The sequence below is a fragment of the Diaporthe batatas genome, assembly GCF_019321695.1.
Source record: "Diaporthe batatas strain CRI 302-4 chromosome Unknown Contig00012, whole genome shotgun sequence".
Classification (NCBI taxonomy): Eukaryota; Fungi; Ascomycota; class Sordariomycetes; order Diaporthales; family Diaporthaceae; genus Diaporthe; species Diaporthe batatas.
The window spans coordinates 1721378-1744103 of NW_025408559.1; the positions used below are offsets into that span (position 1 = coordinate 1721378).

General features: G+C 54.3%; 6 protein-coding genes across 6 annotated transcripts; 4 read left to right on the forward strand and 2 right to left on the reverse strand.

Annotated features, from left to right (window-relative positions):
• Positions 1-1771: 1771 nt before the first annotated feature.
• KVR01_009693 (uncharacterized protein) lies at positions 1772-4676 on the reverse strand. The gene is made up of 2 exons (XM_044787760.1): positions 4182-4676; positions 1772-4133 (listed from the first exon to the last, which is right to left on the reverse strand). Exons 1-2 carry the CDS (start codon positions 4361-4363, stop codon positions 2135-2137), a joined length of 2181 nt encoding a protein of 726 aa, XP_044640941.1. The 5' UTR covers positions 4364-4676; the 3' UTR covers positions 1772-2134.
• A 757-nt stretch (positions 4677-5433) lies between these two features.
• KVR01_010000 (uncharacterized protein) lies at positions 5434-6948 on the forward strand. The gene is made up of 3 exons (XM_044786407.1): positions 5672-5711; positions 5775-6615; positions 6696-6948. The coding sequence occupies exons 2-3, from the start codon at positions 6262-6264 to the stop codon at positions 6774-6776; spliced, it is 435 nt and encodes a 144-aa protein (XP_044641248.1). The 5' UTR covers positions 5672-5711; positions 5775-6261; the 3' UTR covers positions 6777-6948.
• Positions 6949-7198: 250 nt separating this feature from the next.
• Positions 7199-9598, forward strand: KVR01_010052 (uncharacterized protein). The gene has a single exon (XM_044790947.1). It carries the CDS (start codon positions 7292-7294, stop codon positions 9509-9511), a length of 2220 nt encoding a protein of 739 aa, XP_044641300.1. The 5' UTR covers positions 7199-7291; the 3' UTR covers positions 9512-9598.
• Positions 9599-12908: 3310 nt separating this feature from the next.
• KVR01_010060 (uncharacterized protein) lies at positions 12909-15866 on the forward strand. The gene is made up of 2 exons (XM_044792947.1): positions 12909-13158; positions 13233-15866. Exons 1-2 carry the CDS (start codon positions 13057-13059, stop codon positions 14715-14717), a joined length of 1587 nt encoding a protein of 528 aa, XP_044641308.1. The 5' UTR covers positions 12909-13056; the 3' UTR covers positions 14718-15866.
• A 141-nt stretch (positions 15867-16007) lies between these two features.
• Positions 16008-19875, forward strand: KVR01_009946 (uncharacterized protein). The gene is made up of 4 exons (XM_044794192.1): positions 16008-16850; positions 17043-17157; positions 17332-18015; positions 18073-19875. The coding sequence occupies exons 1-4, from the start codon at positions 16637-16639 to the stop codon at positions 19529-19531; spliced, it is 2472 nt and encodes an 823-aa protein (XP_044641194.1). The 5' UTR covers positions 16008-16636; the 3' UTR covers positions 19532-19875.
• A 210-nt stretch (positions 19876-20085) lies between these two features.
• On the reverse strand, positions 20086-22497 carry KVR01_009776 (uncharacterized protein). Its single transcript, XM_044794340.1, has 4 exons — positions 22238-22497; positions 21913-22183; positions 21529-21830; positions 20086-21456 (listed from the first exon to the last, which is right to left on the reverse strand). Exons 1-4 carry the CDS (start codon positions 22251-22253, stop codon positions 20480-20482), a joined length of 1566 nt encoding a protein of 521 aa, XP_044641024.1. The 5' UTR covers positions 22254-22497; the 3' UTR covers positions 20086-20479.
• Between the last annotated feature and the right edge of the window lie 229 nt (positions 22498-22726).

Genomic DNA, 22726 nt, shown 5'->3' on the forward strand with positions numbered 1-22726 from the left:
TAAATTGAGAATGGCTCAATTCTCCCTCATTCTCTACGAAGCCTGCCCAGTATTTATTCCGCATAACCCTACCATATTCTTATTGACGTCCTGTGTTTCCCTGGTTTCGCTTCTATTCCGCCCAAGTTCGAGGACATAAATGGCGCCTTCATAGACGCTTAAGACCAACTTGCATCGGAGAGATCAAAATGTTTGAACACTGCAGATATTGCTATACTCATAACATCACTGGTCACCTACGCCGTTGGACGAACCATTTACAATGTCTTCATTCATCCACTAGGAGACATCCGCGGGCCAAGGGTTGCAACAGTCACTCGGCTCTGGTGATTCGGTACAGACTTTAGCGGTAACTCCTCTGTGGCCATACTGCAATGGCATCTGACCCACGGTCGATTAGGAGACATCTTCAAAGAATGAAGAACTGTCGTTGGAGAAGAGTGTGACGGACCGGCCCGCGGAAGCAACGCCTCACTGACCTAGTTGGCAGGCCCCGTGATCAGGGTGGCGTCCAACGAACTATCCCTCTTTAATATCGACGCGCACCTCTCCGAACTATACGCGCAAAATACCAAGTTTACCAAGGCGCCCTAATTCTACGATGACTTCAACAGCAGTTGGACAAGAGGTACTGAATCAAGACCCCGGGGGTCGCAAACGGACTGCAATGCTCCCTCCCTTCAATGTTAGTACAAAGAGACTTGAACCACTAAAACACCTAGGTAGTAAACCGCCTGGACAGTAATTTTACACCATACGACGGCCTTCTACATTGAAACCTCCTACAGGAAGTCCTCATGTAGACCAGATAGCTTTAGGTCAAGCTCCAAGGGTGACACACCCATAGAATAACGCCTTGTGTAATAAACTCCTGCAGAGCAATCCCCCGAGTGCAGAATGTCCCCATCCGTGGGAGAAGTGTGATATTCATAATTTAAGGCGTATATAGCACTCCGAAAAGATTTGCAGCACAGTGACAAGTTACTATTCTTTAAGATGTGCCGGGGTTCCCACAATTAGGCATATGGCGTCGACGGAGGTCGTCTCGAGATGCCGCATCATACCCATGCATCATCCCACACCAGCTATCCGCACACCTTTCGCGCACTTTTTGTTTTTCAGAAAAGAAAAGAAAAAAGCATTGATATGGTAAATAACCCGAAAATATCATACAGCACGTACCAAGACATCTTCCTGGAAGAAGTCGTTGCCAACCCACATTAGACGGAAACCAGGCGAGACTCGAAGGAATGGTGCCGGAGGGGACCCACAAATCCGTGTAAGCTGAATGGTTGGGTTGGATGGTCAATCGCCGCCACTTCCCAGGTTAGTAACACAATTAGCAGACCCAGTTCCAGACTCCAGGTGCAACCCGAATCAGCAGCATGTCGATGGGCCAGGACCATCTGGTGGAGCTCCATCCAGCCCGTGATCTAAATCGGGATCATTTAATTCCATGTGTTGCTCTATTGAGGTCGCACGGCGGGCGCCATTTGTCTCACAGCCCCGGTTCAGCCGTGTCGGTCGCAGTCCCACCTCGGACAGGATTGGCAGTCAAGGCCAAAGAGAGAGATGCAGACTTTTCCAAGAACACAAGAACGACATCTTGGAAGATAGCATTGTAATTCAATGGGATGGATGTTCAGGGTTTCCCGGGTCTTTCAGGCGACTTCCCATCAGCGCGCATCATGGCTTTTTTTGGAGAGGGGGGGAGTACCTGTTTAATTTCGGATTGCCCAAGCGCCTGTAGTGAGTAAAACGGAGCGCATAGTGCTTGCTCTGAATTGTGTATTGTATATACTCAGTAGATGGAGTTTCGGCTCGTTTTTGGCGCAAGCTATGTACTCGAAAAGTCCCGCATCATCCCGCCTGAATGCACGACCCAAATGCCACCACCTGATCCTCCCTAGATGAATGCCAGTCTCCAAAAGATACAGAAACCGCCGCAGAACGCCAATCCGTGCCTTTGGGGAGAAGAAAGTGGGTATCCATCAAGGAAGTATAGTACAGAAAAGGCGTCTCTCATAAATCAGTCACGACATGTGACAGTGCCAAATACCCAACCCCGACTGACCATGACGGAGAGCTGGCTCTCCGAGGACCAATCCTGATGCTCACAGAATCCCAGAAGCTCTTATGCCTGTTGTCTCGCAGTCCAAGTCCATTCATCCACGAAACTCGGCTCGTCCTTCTTCGCCTCCAACTTCTTGGCGAGCACTGCTGCCCTGACGGCCTCCAATCGCCCGTATGACGGCAGGTCTTTTGAACAAAGCGCAATTTTCGCATCTATAATAGCCATTATAGCCCTTCCGTTCTTATCTCGCGCGTGTATATTGGCACCTCTGTCCAGCAACTTGCTGACGACCTGCTTGTTCCCACGTTTTGCGGCGACCAGGAGCGCCGTCTCCCCCTGCCTGTTCCGTGCGTCAAGTATTGCCCCATTCTCTATGAGCAAGTCAAGAATTCTCCCGATGTGCTGGCCGCTCTTGTCGTCTTGTTCGTCAGACAGTTGAGCCGCGAAGGCTATCAGGACGGTATTGCCCTTATGGTCGTAATGATTGACATTGGGTGGTGCTATCTGGGTCACCGGTGTCAAGAGGCCTTGGAGATATTGGAGTCTCTGGGTGATGGGCTTGATACGTTCCGCGTCGTCCCTACCGTGCTTTCTCTTGAGTGAACCCTTCGTCTTGGTGGTCGGTGGATGTGATTGACTCGGGGTATTGGGATCTGGGCTGCTCGGGCTGCTGGTGATAAATTGCATCTCTGCCAAGCAGTGCAGCCCATTCCGGCCTTCGGCATCCTCCAGAGCAGGATTGCTGTATGCTTCGGTCACGATGGATGCTAATCCCATGTCTCTGGTCGTGAAGTCGTCCTCTGGGGCCTCTTCGGCCAAAGGCGAGAGTGCTGTCGTGCCGGTACGTCTTGGAGGCGCAAAGGACGTGTCGACAGCTTGAGAAGGTGGTTTTATACCAAATGCGTCTCTCGGGATTTCAAACTCATAGTGCTGGTTGATATATTCGATTGCCTTAGGATCTGGCGCGAAGCGATCGAGCTGGTGGAAAAAGGTTCGACCATAGACATCGGGGGCATATGCCAGCTCTTTGTGGCGTGTGAAGAGGAAGGTCAGGAGCCTGTATAGGGGCGCGTTGGGGTCATTTATGCCGTAGAACCAAATGGGGCTCAGCACATGAAGAAACGTCTGGTGTGCATTGTTGGTCCTACTGGGATCTGCGCGCCCAGATTCGAGCAGATGAAACGATGTTTCAAGGTCAGACTGCCTATCCGATGCGGCGAAGATGTGGAGAGGAGTGTTGCCGAAGCGGTCCACACGAGAAATATATTCAGGCCCCTGCCGCACGCTTGCTGCCCAGTCGCAAAGTTCGCCCCGTTCGGTGATATAATAGGCGTCGTTGAGATCTGCCGTGTCGTCGGCAATCGTACACCAGCATTGGCTACCGACGAAATGCTTCTGCGCATTGCATTGGGGAACATACTTCCTAGAGATCATGAAGTCGCCAGGCACAGCTGTTCCAGGGTGTGGCGTGGGCCCGTTCGGTAAGGGGCTGTGATGTGCTGGGAAATCCGTAGGCGTCCGGCATGGCGAATTGCCGAGGTTCTCAGAACTACTAATTGTGAGCCTGCTCATGAGAAGGTTCACCTGCTTGGCAAAGACTGTCGACACGCTGATCCGGTGGCTCAGGTTTTTTATACTGTCTGTGCTCATCTGAGTGGACGTGGTGAAGACGGTATCGTTTCGAGTTGGCCGGCGGAGAGGAAGCTGGAAAGGATGTTGATCGTCGTCCTTTGGGTAGGCGGACCAAAGCATGGTGGGCGAGTCTGCAGGCATGGGGCTCGGCGAAGCAAAGCCAAAAGGCACGTCCAAGGGGCTCGTGAGACCAGCGGCATCATCGAAACGGGAGACTTCTGAGAGAGCCGGGGTGTGGAGCTCCTCCTTGAGCGCGGGGGTGACGCCGACCTCCTGGTCCACGGTGGTGCCGTCACTCTGGCGCCGGCGCTGGCTGCGCTTGTGTAGCAGCTTGAAGCGGGTGTTCATGTCATTCCTGTCGACAGGACGCAGGGGCCGGGGATCATGGCCGACCATCTTGTGCAGGGTCTTCTGTGCCGAGTTTTTCCTGGGCCGTCATCAGCACAGAATCGCACAGGTCTGCGGAGGGACATACTTGACATCGTCATTGGGGAACAGCGCCTTGATGATCTTCTCCATGGGCAGGGTGGTGTACATGTACAGCCTGGCCAGTTTCCTGGACCGTGATTCAGTCCATTGCGGAGGGCGGCCGATCCTCGCAGCACCGCCATTTGGGGAGTTGGCGGCGACAGAGTCGGGAGTGGCGACGTCGGCCATGGCGAGGCTCTGCTATCCTATCTGCTATGTCCCGGTCGGGGCCGGAAGAGGAAAGAAAGCTCTGGGCGAGAGTGGAGAGACCCGTGAGACCCGTGAGACCCGTAGGGCTTTTGAAGCAAGGCGATGGGGTCACTTTTTCAAAGAGTCGAGGGCGGGAGGCTGGGGCTGGGGGGCTGTATGTAGTTCAGCACAGCATCTTAGCAGCCACGGGTAGACCAGAGGAAATGCACTGCTGGCGGGCCAAAGGGGCGCAGGATGTTTATTGTACAATGTGAGGGCGAGGCTCTGCCAGCCCTCGTGTGGCCCTGGCGCGGGAGGGTGGCACCTTGGATGCATGTTGGTTGGGGACTTGGGACTGAAAGAGGGGGGGTGTGCAGCGGGAGGGGGTGAGAAGGAGTCGGAGCTGAGCCTTTGATTCGAGGTTAGCGGGTCGCTTAAGGGCGCTAGCAGGAGTCCAGCAGTCCAGGCCGCCCAGTTTGGTGGGGAGGCTTGAAGAGGCGGCGGTGGGGGCAGTCTGTCTCCCTCTTCCTTCCTTCCTTCCTTCCGATCGAGAAGCCCTGCTGCAGGATACAGTTACAGCTCCTCCGGCCACAGAGCGGTCCAAAGACCCTAAATCAGGAGCCCTGCCAGCCGTGACGCCTCGAGCAACTGCACTGCTGCCAGCTTCTGGTGATCAAAGTCAGGGCCAGGGCGTTGTTCTGGCAGAAACCAAAGTGTAAGAAAGGCAGGCAGCAGCGCCTCGGCCCTCCGTCACGGCACGGGGCAGGGACAGGGGCGCCTGGGCCGATGTGTATAAACAGCCTGCCGGCCTGCCTGCCAGCCCTGCCAGCCTGCATTGGGCAGACTGCAAGCCATTTTCCCGCCCTGCAGACTGAGATGGGACATCGTTGCCAGGCCGTTCACCTCGCCCACTTCGGTCAGGTTGTTGTCCGCTGACCGAGGTGATTGGCATCTGGAGGCAGGCCCCCTGGCCCCTTGACCTCGATGCATGTCAGGGCCAACCAAGTACAATCCATTCCTCCCGGCGTGAAAACAAAAGTACATGCCTGCACAATCAAGACAATGTAGCCGTCAGCACTTGAGGCGGCCCGGAGGCGCAGCCACCCCATGTGTGCTCACAGACAAACAGGCGCCCCGCAATGTGGCCATGCCCCCATTCTGGCCAAACACAGGCCGCACGGAGCAGAGCAGGACCAACGTCCTGTACGGCCGTCTGTAGCTTGAGCTCGAATTGAGTTTCGAAGCGCATGCACACACACACCACTCTGACATGGTCAAGTAGGCTTGTCTGCAGCATCATAAGCCTCTTTTCTCGTGCCGGATAGGCAGTCTGACGGTCAGTCTGTCAGTCAGTCAGTCAGTCACCTTTGCCCTTGGAGGCCTTCGAGGCTGATACACAGTGCCTACCAAGGTACGTGGGTAGATCGGCAGACGGGATCTGGTCTACTGCCAGCTGGTCTAGTAACACCATGAAATGTACTAGGTCTATTGGAGCACCTGTCTTGCCGACAGGGACAGTTGCGTCATTGCTCGAGATCGCACTGAGGGACGGACTGAGGGATTGAGGGATTGATTGATCACCCTCTCACATGCCTACCAAATGATATCATCACTGATAGCCCAGGGCTATTGTAGCAGGCGGCTTAGATACAGCTAGCTACATTGTGTTCGACCACTTTCCATCCATTGATCAACACCGTTCTTCATCTATCGTCAAACCACTGACTGACTGACAGCAATTGCGTATTGTGGAAACGCCCATCCAACCCCTTGCACAGCCTCACAAACCACAGTCGTCAACTGAACCAAGCTACAGCATCAACTGCATATCTCACCTTACCCACTTACCCACACCTGTGCACTCTGCACATAGTTGGCTTAGTGCATCAGCAATCACGATGAACCGCCTCGCCCTCCGCGTCCCGCCCATCTCCACCTCCGCCCTCAGGACCGGGGTCGCCCTCCCCATCTCGGCCCGACGACACTACGCATCCTCAGCCCCCAAGAAAGCCGAGCAAGCGTCTGCGCAGTCGGGAGGCTCCCGCTCAAAAGATGCCATCCTCTCTGCTGACCCCCTAGCTGGCGACGGTGCAAAGGGCAGGACCGGCGGCGGCGAGCCTCTCTCTAGTTCCGAGAACCCGCCCCCACAGCCAAAGATCAACAACGCCAGCATCCCAGGCCAGGGCAGGGACAAGCTCACCAAAGAGCAGCAGGAGGAGGTCGACAGGCACAACGCCGAGTTCGAAAAGAAAGTAAGCAGTTGTTTGGTAGTCTCGAAGCTGCCTTGGTACTACTAAACGAGGACGTTGTGGCCCGCTAACCTACTGCTCAGCACGATCGAGCGAGTCCGGCGGCCGAAGACAAGGTTGACAAAAACTTCTGGAAGGGACAAGGAGGCGTCGATGGGCATTGATAATCGATTATGCTGCAAGACAGCGTAGAGAGCAGTGGATGGATGGGAGAGCATCGACCTTCAGATAGCAATCATGTCTTCGAGATTGGATGCTGCAGCACCGCACACAGTATTTCGAGTCCTGCCTCTCGCCCCGAACCCCAATGGGTACTTAAGTATTTTTGACACTGCAGCCCTACCACATCGAGCAACAACCAAGCTTCTAGTGACATGAACCCTTTTTTTTCCGTCTTGCGAATTCAGCGCTCCGAATAACCAAATTGTCTTCTCGGACCTTGCGCTGCATGCATGATTGCTTCTCACCATCCAGGGGTCCCCTGGTCGACAAAGCCCCTTGGCCAACCTAACCCACCGATTGAGCGGATAAGATAAGCCAGGGCTTATCGATACCGTAATTTTTGGACCCTGTATGCGCTTTTCCTCCCGTTCTACCACTGAGAATTTCCTCCGGGATAACAACATCTCGACTGCCAGTTCCAGACAGTCCTGATCCAGCCAGGGTGCTCGCGGAAACCATGGGCAAAAGGAAGGTTGGTGCGCTCGAGAAACTCGATGCCGATCTCGCAAGTCTGCAGTTCAAAGTACGGTCCGACCCCCAGAGCTATGCCGAAGAGTTTCAGCGGCAGTACTCGGCCTACCTCTCTACCAAGGAGGTCTTCCTCGACAACCCGGCAAACGTGACCAGGGATGTCTCCCAGGACTTCCATGACAAGGTTGACTTCATCGCCCACGTTTCCGACTGCTTCAAAGAAGAGACAAAGACATTTCCAGACGACCTGAAGGAGGTGCTGACCCAACACCATGCAATCCTTCCTCCCGACGTGCGCGAGAAGCTCGTCGGGAGCTTGGTGCTCCTGCGAAGGAAAGACCTCGTATCCTCCGAGTACCTCCTCACCACCTTGTTTCCGATTCTTGTATCCACACCCAGCAAGAGCCTCAGGGCGGTGCTGTACCAGAAGATTGTCAGTGACCTGCGCAACTCGAACTCGAAACACACAAACCACCCTCTCAACCGAACTGTGCAAAATGTGCTCTCCATCCTCATCACCTCCGACAAGACGTCCCCCAAGGGAGTCTGGGCTGTGCGGTTGACGCGCGAGATGTGGCGGCGGCAAATATGGACCGACGCGAAACCGGTGCAGGTCATGAAGGAGGCTTGTCTAGCCGACAGCGAGAAGGTTGTGGTCGGAGGAGTCCGGTTCTTCCTGGGTGGCGACAAAGAGCGCGAGGAAATGGAGGATGACAGCAGTGATGATGACGCTGTCGACCTCAAGAAAATGCAGCACCAACACGGCATAAACAAGAAGTCCAAGAAGCAAGCAAGGCAATACAAGAGTGCTGTCGAAAAGGTCAAGAAGCAAGAGCGCAAGAAATCACAGCCACATCCGCTGAACTTTTCTGCTCTGCACTTGCTTCATGACCCCCAGGGTTTCGCCGAGCAGCTGTTCCAGAAGCACCTGCTGAATACCAAGACAAAGCTGGCCTTGGAGAGCAAGCTGCTTGTGCTGCAACTGGTCACTCGGCTGGTTGGCTTGCATAAACTCACCGTCATCAACCTCTATTCTTGGTTTATCAAATTCCTCACGCCCAAACAGCAATCCGTTACAACCTTTCTGGCATGTCTGGCTCAGGCAACGCACGATCTTGTTCCACCCGACGCCTTGGAGCCTTTGATCATGAAGATTGCGAACGAGTTTGTCTCGGAAGCAGCCGCGTCTGAAGTTGCAGCAGCTGGTCTGAACTCCATTCGCGAAGTCTGTGTGCGCCAGCCTCTAGCTATGACTGAGACGCTGCTGCAAGACTTGGTACAGTACCGAAAGAGCAAGGACAAGGGCACAATGATGGCCGCAAAGGGCCTGTTGTCTCTGTACCGTGAGGTCGGTGCAGAGATGCTCAGAAAGAGAGATCGTGGCAAGAATGCTACCATGAATCTACGGAGTGGAGAACTGCAACAGCGGAAGTTTGGAGAACAGGATGTCGGTGGTATTGAAGGTCTCGACCTGCTCGAGAAGTGGAAGGAGGAAGAAAAGAAGCGGAAACGGGTGGCCAAGGGCCTGCCAGAAGAAGCCGGTAGCGGCGAGGACGAGGAAGCCGATGTTTCCGACGATAGCGACTGGGAGGTTGATTCTGTGGCCAGCAGTGATTCCGGTGGCTGGATCGCCGTGTCAAGCGAGAGCGAGGACGACGAGCCAGCGACCAAGCGTCAGAGGAAAGGTTCATCAGAGGCACCAGAGCTCGTGGACGCAGACAAGCCCAGCGCGGCGGCAGAGGTCGAGCGGATGTCCAAGCTCGCTACAACCACCATCCTCACGCCAGCGGATCTGGCCAAGCTGCAGGAGCTGCGCGTGCAGGCCAACCTCGACAAGGCCATGGGCAACCGCTCCAAGCACGCCCGGGAGCTCGCGGCCCGCCACGCCGACGACCCCCTGACGGCCGAGCAGATTGAGCTGCCCGCGAAACTGCGCAAGACGACCAAGGAGGAGAGGATCGCCCTGGCCAGGGAGGGCAAGCCGAACCGGGACGAGCACAAATCCACGCAGGCTATCCGCAAGTCCAAGAAGGAGGCAGAGGGCAAGTCGACGTCGAATAAGGAGAAGGCCAGGAAGAAGAACTTCCTGATGACGATCGGGAAGGCGAAGCAGAAGCACAAGAGGAGTCTTGTGCAGACCAGGAAGGTACTGCAGGATCATGTTAATAGGAGCAAGAGGGGCGGGAAAAGGGGTAACAACAATTGAGAAGTCTAGTTGCTTGATGTTCGGGATGTCCCTCTTCTTGCTTAGCTGGGTAGACTACTCAAAGAATATAATCAGCAGCTTCCAAAACTTCGATCTTCAATGGCCATATTGTATGTGAGACGTGGACCCGGGGAAGACTATCTGCAGTCTCTATCTAGTCTTATGCCATGCCCTCGGCAATTGCTAAAGGGAGGTGTCTCGAAACCCATTTTGCATGCTTTCGTCACAGGCCCAGAAGCTGTGTGCACAATTTGCCTGTTGAGCCAGTAGCTAATGGGCTTGTTGTTAGACGTCATAACTCTTGATTCTGCTAGAGGTATATTTCGCTACACATCTACTGCACCGGTCTAGCTTCTAGCAATGTATTTGTTCAGTAAGATACGCTTCCAAGTAATAGCAGGCCAGGTGGCAGGACAACCTGCCAGATCCTACAGAACAGTGTAGTCATTTTTCCTACGTAATACTTGGACTTATTCATGCGACCCCGCGGACTCTTACATGGTGCAAGTTTCGGCCTGACTTTGTGGAATTATGTTTCTTGGTCTGCCAACAGCATGTGCACAGATATGGGTATACGCCTTGTGGGTGGACTTCAAATGAATTAATCCAATTTCTCGAATTCGCTGAAGCTGCTTTTGATTCTTCCCCTGCACCTACGCCGACATATCCACCTCAAGCATAGCGAATGTAGCTTGGGTACAAAAGTAAGGTGAATATCGCATCCCTGCCAAATTGAAGTAGTCCACCCCGTGAAAACTATTCAAGGCTACCTAGGCAAGACCCATCACATACAACAAAAGTTTGCCGTACTGCAGTCTGTCAACCTTTTGGCCCGCTGTCTGTCTCTCACGGGTTTGTTTCTGATTATGAATTATCAATGGTTTTGCTTCTATTCCGTACACGTTCAGAGCCATATACGGAGCTTTCATACAGTGGTAAAAGCTCGAAACCTACATATGTAGTCGCTGTATGTACATGGAACACCGAGAGCCTCAGAAATCTAGATGACTTTGCTATTCCAGAAAATCCTCAATTGCCAATAAAAGATGTTTGGTAGGTATTTTCGTTTTTCATAACCGTACATATAAAGTGTATCTGGCGCCTTTGCATACATGTGTAGTAATAAATGCTCCTGAGTTCCCTCTTATTCATTAGGTATATCACGTATGCCACATAGCACTTTTCTGTATAAGATCTTGGACTTTTACTATTCAGTACATTCATGTTCGGTCTAGGTCTTTGTGCATTCAAAACACCGTAGGACTGCAAAGTATTTAGCTCTGCTCGAATCGATACGCGGACGAGGAGCAAAACCACCTGGGCAGCTATACTAGCATGATGCTCCGTTTCTTCCGTGTGCCAAGATCGATACATTCCATTCAGCCGTATAGTAGCCATCTCGAAAATTATTTTTTGGTCGTTTCTTTCTCACGTCGTTCCAACCGTCATTATTCGTTGACATCTCTGGAGTACCGCTGGGTTGAATGCGCATAACTAGGTGGTACTTGGCTTGTCTTCAAAACCATCAAGCAAGAAGCGGATGTGGGAACCCAACCTTGGATGTCTAAAAGCAACTTGAACTCGATGCAAGGATGCGACGTATTGATTGTTAAAGAGGCATTATAATTTTTTTGTTTTTGAAAAAAAAAAAAAAAGGGGGCATCTGAGCGTTTACCACTGTATGAGCGCACCGCGTACAATTTCTACGCGTGGGGATTAGACACGAAACCATGTGAGTGTTCAAAATCAGCCGGACCACTTATTCCCGCTATAGAGTCATATTCATGACAGATTTCATTTTTCGCACAACGTGCAGACGAAGTGTTCCCAGAAAGCCCACCTGGGGTCCGAATGAAGGATTTGGTCGGGATGTCGGGCTGGACAGAGGGCCCGAACTGTCAATCCGACCTGTATAGGATTTTTCGTGGGCTGTTGCCACCCACATACTTCATACGTCTGAGCACTACTTGTTTTTGATTGAATCATCAGGAATTGCCTACCCTGCAAGAAGTTCGCATCATCGAGAAGGGCGTTAATGATTAGAGACCACTGGCTTGACTGATAGCCACGGGATACAAAAGACCCATTTGTGATAAAGTGATGAGCCCCAGGAGGCTAGAGAAGCCACATCCGCTTTTCTTGACTTGATCGACAGTCCGTTGGGAGCAGCCAAGCCTAGGAAACGAGATGAAGATTTTGGCAACTGAGCCAGTCAATGAGTAGAAGCGCAGGCTTGCAAGCGTATCAGATATCCACAGCAACAGCGCCACAGGTGCTCTCCTCTTCCTGCTCGAGCCAAGACAAGCTATTGCGCGCATTGCGGAATCTTCTGCTTGCCCCTGAATGCAAGACGTTCTCTGGGAGCACAGCTAAGCCAGATCAAAGGTGGGTTCTCCACCTTGAGTCACCGCACGACTCGACGTTCCAGCCAGAGAGAGAAAAAAATCCTTGCACATATCTACTACATAGTACGCACTCCCGTGTTTGTCTGGAGCGCATGCTATCATCCTGCACCAAATCGTGACCGGGAAATGAAGAGGAATCCATACACCGATATTCTGCAGGACGGCTATTTCGCAATCGGCATGATCCGAGTCATCAGGTAGATCCACATCCATGCGGCACCGCATGAAAATACTGTGTAATGGTCTGCCTTTGATCAGAAAACGCGCACAAAGTGGGTTAGACTGCGATGCCTGGATCAGTACTGGCCTGCGTGGGGGTCTCTTTCTTTCCAAGGTTCTCTTTCTTTCCTTTTTGTACTTGGGCATTATGCATCACACCAGTTGACCATTCAGACCTGCGGATCGCCCGGCTACCATGCATCACAGTGCCGCTGAGGAACTACAAATTACCTCATGCTCGTCGGCGGGCTCCACGGGCTAGATGCTCCTACCATGGCGACTCCACTGCCTCCCGTCTGATGTTCGATATCGGCCCTTCCTCCATTGAGTCGCGTAGCCCAGACCTGGGTTCAGCAGCGTCTACTCGGATGGTACGGCCTCGTCTCAATCACTATTTGTGGACGGTTCTGGATCAACAGTGACTCCTCTGCAGTGGAGTCAGAATGCAGGGTACTAAATCTGGAATGGTGCAGCTAGTGGATTCATTTATGAGGTATCAGAAACACGTCAGGGAAACATCCTAGTATCCTGAAGATTCACGGGCAACCAAGTAGCGCCTTCAGTGTAATGCCCTCATCACCCAGTATAAATTCTATTTGGCTCCTATGAAATCATAGTAATCATTGTCTGGTGTTGAACAGCAATCACAGTGGTGTAGCAATTATCTCTATTCGCGCCGTTGATGTACACAGTAGACTAGAACATACGTCGTCTTGAAGCCTGCAGTGCCAGCCGAGGCAGACAGGCGCGGGTGGTCCGTGCGTGTCGTTGATGCCACTTCACCATTGGGAGTCGGCTACCAAGCGTCAGCGCCGGTTTGCAACCAACATCCTCAGTCCAACGCACGACCACAATTTGCTCGTACACCACCAAGTGTCCCATCTCGCAACATTCATGTGAGCCGGAATAGTGGTCAGCGGCATGATGCGCCGTCTCAATCTTGTTTTGCTAGCCAGCCTGCAGCTGTGCAGGGCTCGGCAACCTGGATTCAGCATCCACGATGATATGCTGGCTCACCCGCAGGTAAGGAAGCTGCTGCTGTATTTTGGTAGCTTCTCCCCTTGGCGCACATCACCCTTCTGACCGTCGCCCGGCAGTTTGAAGTTGTTTTCCCAGACACTATAATTCTTGAGAAAGACGCACAACGGATAATAGAATCCTCACGATCCTCCCAACCCACCTACACCGCCGACTTCTCCTCACAGACCGAACTCACCAGCCAGGCCCGCGAGTCCACGGCGGCCGACTCCGGCCAAGATGGTGACCCCGAAGATGGCATGCCAGAGATATCCGAGGAATTCGAGATCATCAACATCCCGCCCTCTAGGTTTCTCTGCTCCGTCCCGGTGCTCGCGCCACCTCCGGCCCCCAACCAGACTGCGACAGACCTGGCAAAGGCAGAAGAGGCTCGCGAGCTCGCGCGGGCCAACATGCGAGGATGGGAGCTCATGAGCGATCTTGAGAACCAGTGCCTCTACTTTGTATCTGGGTGGTGGAGTTACAAGTTTTGCTACGGACAGGATATCGTCCAGTTCCACGCGCTCCCCACTAACATGAAAGGAGGGCTTCCGGCGCGGGATCCACATAGCCAAGAGTACGTCCTAGGGAAGGTGCAACAGCCCCAGAGCACCAAAAAGGGCAAGAAGCAGAGCAAGGAGTTACAGACGGACACAGGCGCCCAGCAGGCCGACTTCAAACCCCCGCCAAACACCGAGCTGCAGGTGAAGGGCGACCAGCGTTACCTGGTGCAGCGGCTAGCAGGTGGCACGATTTGCGATCTTACGGAACGCGAGAGGACCATCGAGATCCAGTATCATTGCAACCCGGGATCGACGATTGACCGCATCGGTTGGATCAAGGAGATAACCACATGTTCATACCTCATGCTGGTCCATACGCCTCGCCTGTGCGAGGACGTAGCGTTCTTGCCGCCAAAGGAGACCCGCGCACATCCCATCAGTTGCCAGCGTATCTTCGATTCTGAAGAAGAAGCGAATGCCTGGCGACTGCGTAACAGCATTGAGGCCGCAGAAGCGGCGGGCACTATTCAGGGTCAGGAGGAGGCCAGCGAGGCAGCGGAGAGCGAAGACGCCGCGCAGAAACAGCAGGACGCGCAGAGCCTAAACAAGTTCAGCGGCATGGAGATAGGCGGCATCGTTATCGGCGGCAAGCAGCTTCACGGCACGGACGATGGCCAGCCTCCGCCCAAGTTGAAGCCACCAAGGGGCTTCGTTGCGGGCAAGGGGGCCTCGTCGAAACCACTTATCGAAACACTTGCCAGAGCCTTGAGCAAGGCCGAGGGCGGGCAGGTGGAGATGATGACGGACGAAGGGCTTGAGAAGCGCAACCTGGACCCGGAAACCATAGACCAATTCCGCAAGGAGATTGAGAAGATCGCAGGGGACAAGGCCTGGACGCTCGAAGTTGTTGAGGTGCCGGGAGAGGTGCCAGAGATCCGGGGCATTGTGGACGACGGGGAAGGCGACGGGGACGGCGACGGCGAGGGAGAAGCCGAGGTCGAGAGCGGGGACGGCGACGAAGGAGAAGGAAGCGAAGAGAAGTTCTTCAAGGAGGAACTGTGAGGTGGTCTCGAGGCGATGTCGGCCTTGTTGGTAGAGTACAAGACAGTACGACACAGTACACTTTAGCACAGCGCAGCACATGATTTTTATCATACCATATCAGGGTGTCTCGGAAACAAAACGTGGTGCGTCCAGACCGTCAGGCTCAGCCAAGGCGAACCGAGACGAACCAAAGGGACTAGACGGACTAGACGGCTCAAATGCCTCAGCAGACGGACAGAATGGGGTGGGAGGAAGACAAGGACCTCCTGAAGCGAGGCCCCCGAGGGCCGCAGCGCAGCCATCATGACGCATGGCACCAATCAAGCTTTCTTGAAGCGGATCCAGCAACTTACGTGGTTTGATGCCGTGAGAACTTGCGGCTGAAGTTCAGGGGCCAGGGGTGGGCCTGATGGGTCTCTTGTCAGGGGGGCTCGAGCCACAGCAAGATCCATTCTGGTCGATCCGTCTGCCCTGTCAGGGCCACTTGGCCGACGGGGGTGCGCTCTGGTGGCCCTCTTGGCCCTCTTGGCCCTCTGGTGGCCCCTCTTGGTTTGTTCTTTGGTGGGCTCCTGTTGAGAGGGTCCATCAAAAGGCGAGAAAAATCTCCTGAGTCCTGGCAGATGCAGGCGTACGGGCGAGTCGCTGCGCTAGCCAGACCAAAGTGGGTAGGTAGGTGGACAAACATGGTATCTGTGCTGCAATAGCGTGCGGTGCATATCTGGGCTGCTGGGCATATGATGATTGTGCATCATGGTGGTGACACTGTCGTAGTGTGTATAGTGGCAGTCAGGCAGTCCCGAGTGGTGGAACGATGCCTGGATGCTTCCCACCCTCCCTGCCTCCCTGCCTCCCTGCCCTCAAATCTCGGCGAGCACACACAAGCGGCAGCAGGCGGCATCACCTGATGAGCACCCGTCGTCACCAGGAAAAGAGTTTTCGGCCTCTTGGAAGACCACAGAGAGGGCAGGTCGAGCGAGGACGCTAGCAATAGTCGCAACCCGTTGCAGGAGTCGGATGCGACGAGATCCTGGTTTCCCCGCATTTATTCTGCAGCAGGGCACGGCCAGAGTCCGCAGCAGCAACGCGGCAAGGTGTTTGGCCAGATTGAAGGGGTCGGGAGGCTACTTGCTGTATGTAGGGTAGGGTAGGCAAGGTTGGGTAGGGTAGCATAGGGTAGGGGTAGACAGACGAGGCAGGCAGGCAGGGCACAAGCAAGGAGGAGGATGATGTAGATGTAGGTGCAGGTTGCAGTTGCTAGCTGCTAACTGCTAGCTGCTAGCTGCTAGTTCCTAGTTGGGTGGTGCAAGGTGCAAGGTGCAAGGTGCAAGGTGCAAAAGGTGCAAAGGTGCAGTCGCAGTGGGTGGGCAGGCGTTTGAAGAGAGGGAAAGGGAACCCCTCCAAGCCCAAACCCAGATCTTCCCTCACCAAGCCATCCATCCCGTCATATCCTCGACTCCTCCCCCTCCCCCATCCACCTCCAACGCCGATCTGTCAGTCTGCCTGTCAGTTTGTCAGTCTGCCAGTCTGTCCAGCCAGCCAAGGTAGAGCCAGTGCGTGTGGCCTTGACAACTGACCTCTTTGCGCGCTGCGCCCTCCCAAAGTCAATCGGCCCCGGCCCCGAGCCGCCCACCCTACTACTACCAGACCTGCCCGCACCGCCATCGCTCCATCTCTCGCTGAAGACTCAGAACCTTCTCTCACCCTCGCGGAGCCTCACTCACCCTGCGCACCTCTCTCACCCACCAGAACCATTCCCGTCGCTTGATGACCCGGCCCGCCCTACCGGCAATCATTATGTCGACTTTGTCCTGAGCGGATCCCCCTGCAATCCCGCCACCCCGGACATTAGTCACCCTTTACGGATCACGGAATCACGGGTCACGGAACGCCTGCCCGCCCCTCCCCCTACCTCTCTCCCCTCGGTTTCCGCCCCCAGGATGAAGACCGAAGACGACTCTTCCGACTACGTTTCCGCCGTGCCTCCCGTCTCAGCCTCCGACTCCGATCCTGCTGCCAGCCTGCGGCCCTCCGGCGCCGCCACCGACCTCGATCCGGCCGCCTATCAAGCACCCGCCCTCTCCGGCCCCTCCACCTCGCCCACCAAGCCCTCGCAGTCCAAGCGGACCGTCTGTGACCACTGCAGGAGACGGCGTATGTGTGCCTCTGTTCTGGTTCCTCCTCTCCACCTCCACCTCTGCCGCTGCTTCTACTTGCCACGTGTGTATCTGTTGTCGTCCATGCCCAGTGTTGCCTCTTGACCAACTGAACCTGTGTCTGGCTGTATTCCCGTGCTTCGTCGCCATCACGTAGCTGGACCTTGTCGTGCTGACAACACCCCCTCAGGAATCCGCTGCGACGGACAGCTGCCGTGCCAGCAGTGTCTCAATGCGAGCTTGACTTGCAAGCGGGATCATGTTCCCAGAAAGCGTGGCCCCAAGAGGGGCCACGGCCGTGTTATGTGTGTGGCCCCCTTACCCCATCTGCTTGGCTACCTTTCACCCACCTCTGCCCGTGAGGACTACCGTTGCAATGTGCCCTGGGCGAGAAGTGACATGGCTGTGTGCTTCGATACGTCTTGTGTGCGGGTTTCAGCGTATCTGCCATTAGAAGTGACGCTGACTGACCTGCGTAGCAATGAGTTGAGGGCGCGTGAGAAGGAGAGAGAAAGCAGGGACAACAGTGCAGAACCTGAAGTCCCGCCAGGACGTGCCACCTACCCGTCCACGGCATTGCCACAGGATGTCTCGTGGCGGAACAACGCCTCGGATCCTCGCAACGGACCAGAACCAAGGAGCATGTTCACCTCGGATCAGCACCAACCTATCCACCGACCATTCCTTCACCTAATCCCGCAATGTGTTGACCTCTACTACGAGCACATCTATCCTATCATGCCAGTCCTCTACATGCCAGCGATCCGCTCCATGATCACGAGGCAGATGAACCCGTCCGAGAAGAACCTCATCTTCGCTCTGTGTGCCCTGGTCAGCATGCACATGTCCGGGAAGAGCCTCAGCTTTGACGGCCCAGCCTCGTGGGAAGACGCCGGCCGCTTTTTCCTGGACGAGTGCGTGTCAAACCGGCAGTCCTATGATTTCATGGAGGACATGTCGTTGAATGCTGTGATATCTTCATTCTGGCTGTCCACCTCTTTCTTCGAGATAAACCAAAACCGAAAGTCTTGGTTGTATCTGAGAGAAGCACTCACCCTGGCCCAAGACATGGGGCTGCATGATGATTCCACATACGTTAGCTTATCCCCTCAGGAGGCTCTGTGCCGGCAACGGGTTTTCTGGATATTATTTGTCACTGAAAGGTAGGTCATCCAACCGCCTCAGGTACTACGCAAAGTATTTCCTAACATCGTGCTCAGATCTTTCGCCATTTTGCGCAATAAACCCATCACGTTCAAGAAGACGCCAATGTTACCTACGACGCGACATTCATACGAGTCGCCGGACATTCATGCCGGCTTCCTGCAGCTGGTGTCTTCGTATACGCCTCTGGACGAGTCCTTTGTATCGGCCTGGAACGAGGGATCTGACCCGCGGGTCAGTGCAACAACCTACCTCGCTCTCCAGAATCTTCTGGCCCAGCCTCCTTCCTTCCTTCAGCGATCCCGCGCCACTACGCCGTCTTCAGACTCTGCCCCGGTCTTTTCTGCTCCTGTGACAGCAGCACCATCAGTCTCGGGCTCCAATGACGATGCAGACGAGGAGATAGTCCTGTCCGAGCCGACTGCCATTCAGAAGGCTGACCTGCTGGTCACCCAGCAGTGGCTGAGGTTGATTGTATGGCAGGCTTCATTTCGCCAGAGCCTTCTCAGCTGGACGGCCCCGCACGAGAGCATGCATTTCGCTTTTCCTCTGGCAATCGCCCGCTCCACTGCTGCTGTCCTGCAAAGTCTTCCCAGCACCGCCGTCGAAGTACACGGCATGGGGATATTCGAGAAGATTTTCGAGATTGGCACATGGTGCATGAATGTGCTTGGCGCTGTCGATCGGGCCAGCGCCGCTGGAACTCCAATCAGTGGGCTGGGCTCCCTAAGCGGTGGCCTCATGGGGATGGACTTCTTGCCCGGAAACGGTGATCTTGGTGTGCTTGGAGTCGGTAGGAAAGGCGCCGCCATTGACCCGCTCGAGTTCTTCGTACGCACGCTCAGTGCAACACCAAACAGCAGGACACAGTTTGCTGAAAGACTGTTGATGTTTGCCCAGGAGCGACCGGGCGGGATGAGAATGGCATTGACGCCATCCCTCACATCACCCATTCTGGGGCCTGAGGGCGGTATGTCTATGTCGTGGCTGACCGGGTCAAATGGTGGCAGCCAAATGGGTGGAATCCTCGGGGAGGTGGTCAAAGACGAGCAGGAGCCGGAGGCCGATTCTGAAATGTACTCGATGGGTGGCAACTTGAGCGTTGGACCGCCCACGTCGTCTTTTCTCGGCGACCCGCTACTCGACCCTGACAACGTCGACGCCTTTAGCACCGCTCTCAACAGCGTGGCTGCGGGTCAGCGCTCGATCCCAGCATCCGTGCCCGCGCTGACAACCTCGGTACCGCTTCCGGATTGGACCAGTGACATCAATGGCGGGCCCCAGCAGGACTGGGAATACGATCTGACCAGCCCGCTGGCCGACAGCTTCAGCAACCACATCTCGGCCTACAACAGTGGCACGGGGACCCCTATTGGTTCCTTCACGCCTGGGACGTTCTCGAGGCAGGATTCGGCAGACAGCTTGTATCAATACCAGCAAAGGCAACGGCAGCAATTCACGAGTGGATTCAGCAACGGCGGAAGCTCCAGCAGCATCGGTATGACCAATGACTAGGACGGGAATATAGGGGAATTTACAAAGGGTTTTGTTCGAAGGCTTTTCTATGGAACGAAACAAGGTATAACTCGGAGGCGAACGGCATAGAAATGGCAACAGGGGTCTTGAGCACTTTGGGGGTCACAGATACCGTCGGCATGTTATTTTGGGAGGTATGAATCTTCCTGCTACTTTGGAGTCTCCAGGACGATACCGGGGTGCATTTCAAGGCGGTCGTAATTTTTGGTGTGGTGCATTATTTTGGTCGCTCGTCTCCGCGTTTATTTAGTACGAATGCATACCAGGATATGGGGTTGGGTGTGGATACCCTAATCAGTCCGTTGAAGAAATTCATCTCATTCAAGCGTATTCTTCATCGCTCATCACATTTACTGTTATCATGGCACCGTCACATACATATGTTTGCTTATTCTACCAACCTTCTATTGCTTAGGAGGCTACCCCTAGGAGGATGGGAGGTTGTCTTCTTATAGGAGGCTGGAAAGTACCTAGACGCCGTGGTCGTGCAGGAGACATCCGAGCAGAGCTCACATGCTTGATTGAAGGTAGAGTTCCTTACGAATAAAATTCTTGGACTTGCTTCAAACGTGTGCTAGTATGGACCTGGGACCGACCGAGCTGACCAGGCCAGGACAAAAACAGAGGGCACACCTGTTCCGCTTACCTACATATGTAGTCACTATTCCTCGCCCGCGATCTTGGCCATTTTCTTCCTTCGCCCAACAGATTCCCGGGAAAGTATGGTAGCTTGAACGTATAATCCGCCAAAGAAGGAATGAGCTGCTGGAGAAGTAGTGCAATCGCAACGAGGATTTGCTGCTTAGGTAGTATTGGGAACTTGTTGGTGTGCCCGTATTTTTGTCCCCATCGTGCCACGGAATTGTATGAAAAAGCAACTGATACCCTCTTTGACAGTCATATTATGATCCCAATATCTGTCACCTCTTAACTAAGTGGAGCGCCGCCATCATCGTCGACACCATCAAAGCCAGAAGATGCACTGATCGAAGGTCCTGGCTGTACCTCGCGACCCTCCGCATGGGAGTCGTGCAGATCAAGCCGGCACATCGATGCTGCAACATCGTCCAGGTCAGTGTCAACGAGGAAAGCACCGTCAAATCCGACGCTGGTGCCCTGGTTCAGCGTCGGGAAGGTTGGATCGGTGTTTGAGTCGTACCTCTTCCTCTCGGGGACCTTCTCGGCCAGCGTGCGGAAGGCATCCTCTCGGACCCGGTCGAGTACTTTCATGAGGATCTGCTGTCTCCATTTCTTCGCTGCCTCTCCCTGACGAACGTAGACGTCTGGGGCACGCCAGTTGATGTAGACATTCCTGTGGGTCTTGCGCACGTCAATGTCGGTGGCCGAGGCCGTGAAGTAGTAGGCACACAGACGGCATGTTGGCTTGCTCGATCCGATGTACTTGCGCCGCTCGAAGAAGCAGGATGGATGCAGACCCGATAGGCTGAATTCGTCGATGAGGGACTGTAGGAGGAGCACCTCCGCGTGTACGAGGGCCTTGAACCCCTTGCTGACTTGATCCTGGATCTTCGTGTCCAGGTCGAATCTCTGCAGCTCGTCGGCGTGGGCTCTATACTGCCGCATTTCGGTCTTGTCTGATGTCATGCGGCCGATGATTGCATCCGCGTCGACCCTCTTGTCATTGACTGGGTTGACCAGGGGAGTTGAAGAAGGGATGAAGTTGACCTCGACTTCATAGAACAGACGCTCCCATTTCTTCCTGGCTTCAATGAGAGTTCTTGAAGCCTGATAGTATGACAAAAGTCTCCCAGCATTATGGCGCAGCTCAGCCCACGGCGAGCTCTCTCCACTTTCCGAGCTGGCCTTCTCATGCAGACTTTTATACGTAGGGGACTTTGAGAAGGCCTTGATGCACAGCATGAGATTGGCACAAGCTTTGAAGACTTTTTATGGGTCAGTCACATCATGCCGACCCCTTGCGCCTTCGTAAACAACCCTGGGAACGTTTTACTCACATGCTGGCTCGTCGAGCTCCCGGTTGTCGGCTATCTTAACCAGGTCTTGGACTTCCCTGACCTTATCAGACAAGTCGGTCGAAAGTTTTGGCGTGTCCAGGCATATCTGAGTCTGACTGTAGAGGTACCTGATATAGCCTTGTAGCCTCAGTCGGTTGAACGCAACAATCTTCCGGAGAACTGATGCCATGAGAAGATTTGAGGATGATGGAGAATAACCCTTCAGAGTCTCGAGGATCCCCTCAAGGTAGCTCTTTACTTTCAGGAGCTCTTTCTCAGATCGCTGATTTGATGCGAAGCGACTAGAAATCCATGAATGCGCATGAATACATTGACTCTTGCCCGGGGCGGTACTGGTCTTGGGGAACGTTGACGGTGACTCACTACTGCACGCGGTCTGGATATTGGAGAACAGAAATGGCGGTTACCGCGTCTCCGCCACGTCTGTTGTCGCATATTTGGCATAACTTGTTGACAAAGTCTTTGAAGAGCTCGTCAGGGGAGTGAGATGGCACCTCAGCCAGTGACTCGGCGACCCTTGGGGCATAATTGTGCATGCATGCTTGGGTGAGGGCGAGAAGTAGAACAACCGGCTCATAGAAGCGCCTCTGGAGCTTGCCCAGTGGCACGAGGGCGCTGTCAGCTGCGCTGGCTCCTAACGAGAGTAAGCATCACACTGCATCGTTGAGTGGATCTCTCACAATCTCACCTTGGAGATAAGGCATTGCGGTTGGCTCACGACGCTTGCGTAATGAACAAAAGGTCGAGGGGTATATATAAGAGAATTAATGGTCATGAAGGATGTCCGAGTAATCGCTTGATGCTTTCTGGTGGTTGAAATGATACCCGAAGAGCCGGAAATTGATTCGATTTTATAGACAATGGATCAATCAATGCCTGAAGTGTCTGCGACTTGGATTGTCGAGATATCTTGCAGTACGCCTAGGAGACCTCAACAAGACATTGGCAATGATGTCCCGCATGTACCGGCAGCCCAATGATGTGGAGACTCCACCCTGCATGAGGCCTTGTTCTATGTGTGAGGCCTACTGTGGGACAATTCTATTGGCTCGCCCCCACAGTTCTCAGCCCAGCGAGCGGACTGGGCTCACCTCCTCTGCTCTCCTGTCTGTTGGTTCCACACGACTTCGAAGTCTGCCTTGTCGGCTGAGCTGCTTGAGGCCAACTTGAGGCCAAC

Coding starts and splice junctions, on each gene's coding strand:
- KVR01_009693 (XM_044787760.1), bottom strand. CDS start 4,363: ATGGCCGACGTCGCCACTCCCGACTCTGTCGCCGCCAACTCCCCAAAT. Junction 4,134..4,181: donor TTCCCCAATGACGATGTCAA/GTATGTCCCTCC, acceptor ATGACGGCCCAG/GAAAAACTCGGCACAGAAGA.
- KVR01_010000 (XM_044786407.1), top strand. CDS start 6,262: ATGAACCGCCTCGCCCTCCGCGTCCCGCCCATCTCCACCTCCGCCCTC. Junction 6,616..6,695: donor ACGCCGAGTTCGAAAAGAAA/GTAAGCAGTTGT, acceptor CCTACTGCTCAG/CACGATCGAGCGAGTCCGGC.
- KVR01_010052 (XM_044790947.1), top strand. CDS start 7,292: ATGGGCAAAAGGAAGGTTGGTGCGCTCGAGAAACTCGATGCCGATCTC.
- KVR01_010060 (XM_044792947.1), top strand. CDS start 13,057: ATGATGCGCCGTCTCAATCTTGTTTTGCTAGCCAGCCTGCAGCTGTGC. Junction 13,159..13,232: donor ATATGCTGGCTCACCCGCAG/GTAAGGAAGCTG, acceptor GTCGCCCGGCAG/TTTGAAGTTGTTTTCCCAGA.
- KVR01_009946 (XM_044794192.1), top strand. CDS start 16,637: ATGAAGACCGAAGACGACTCTTCCGACTACGTTTCCGCCGTGCCTCCC. Junction 16,851..17,042: donor TGACCACTGCAGGAGACGGC/GTATGTGTGCCT, acceptor ACACCCCCTCAG/GAATCCGCTGCGACGGACAG. Junction 17,158..17,331: donor AGGGGCCACGGCCGTGTTAT/GTGTGTGGCCCC, acceptor TGACCTGCGTAG/CAATGAGTTGAGGGCGCGTG.
- KVR01_009776 (XM_044794340.1), bottom strand. Junction 21,831..21,912: donor TATCCAGACCGCGTGCAGTA/GTGAGTCACCGT, acceptor ATGGATTTCTAG/TCGCTTCGCATCAAATCAGC. Junction 21,457..21,528: donor GGAGCTCGACGAGCCAGCAT/GTGAGTAAAACG, acceptor ACCCATAAAAAG/TCTTCAAAGCTTGTGCCAAT.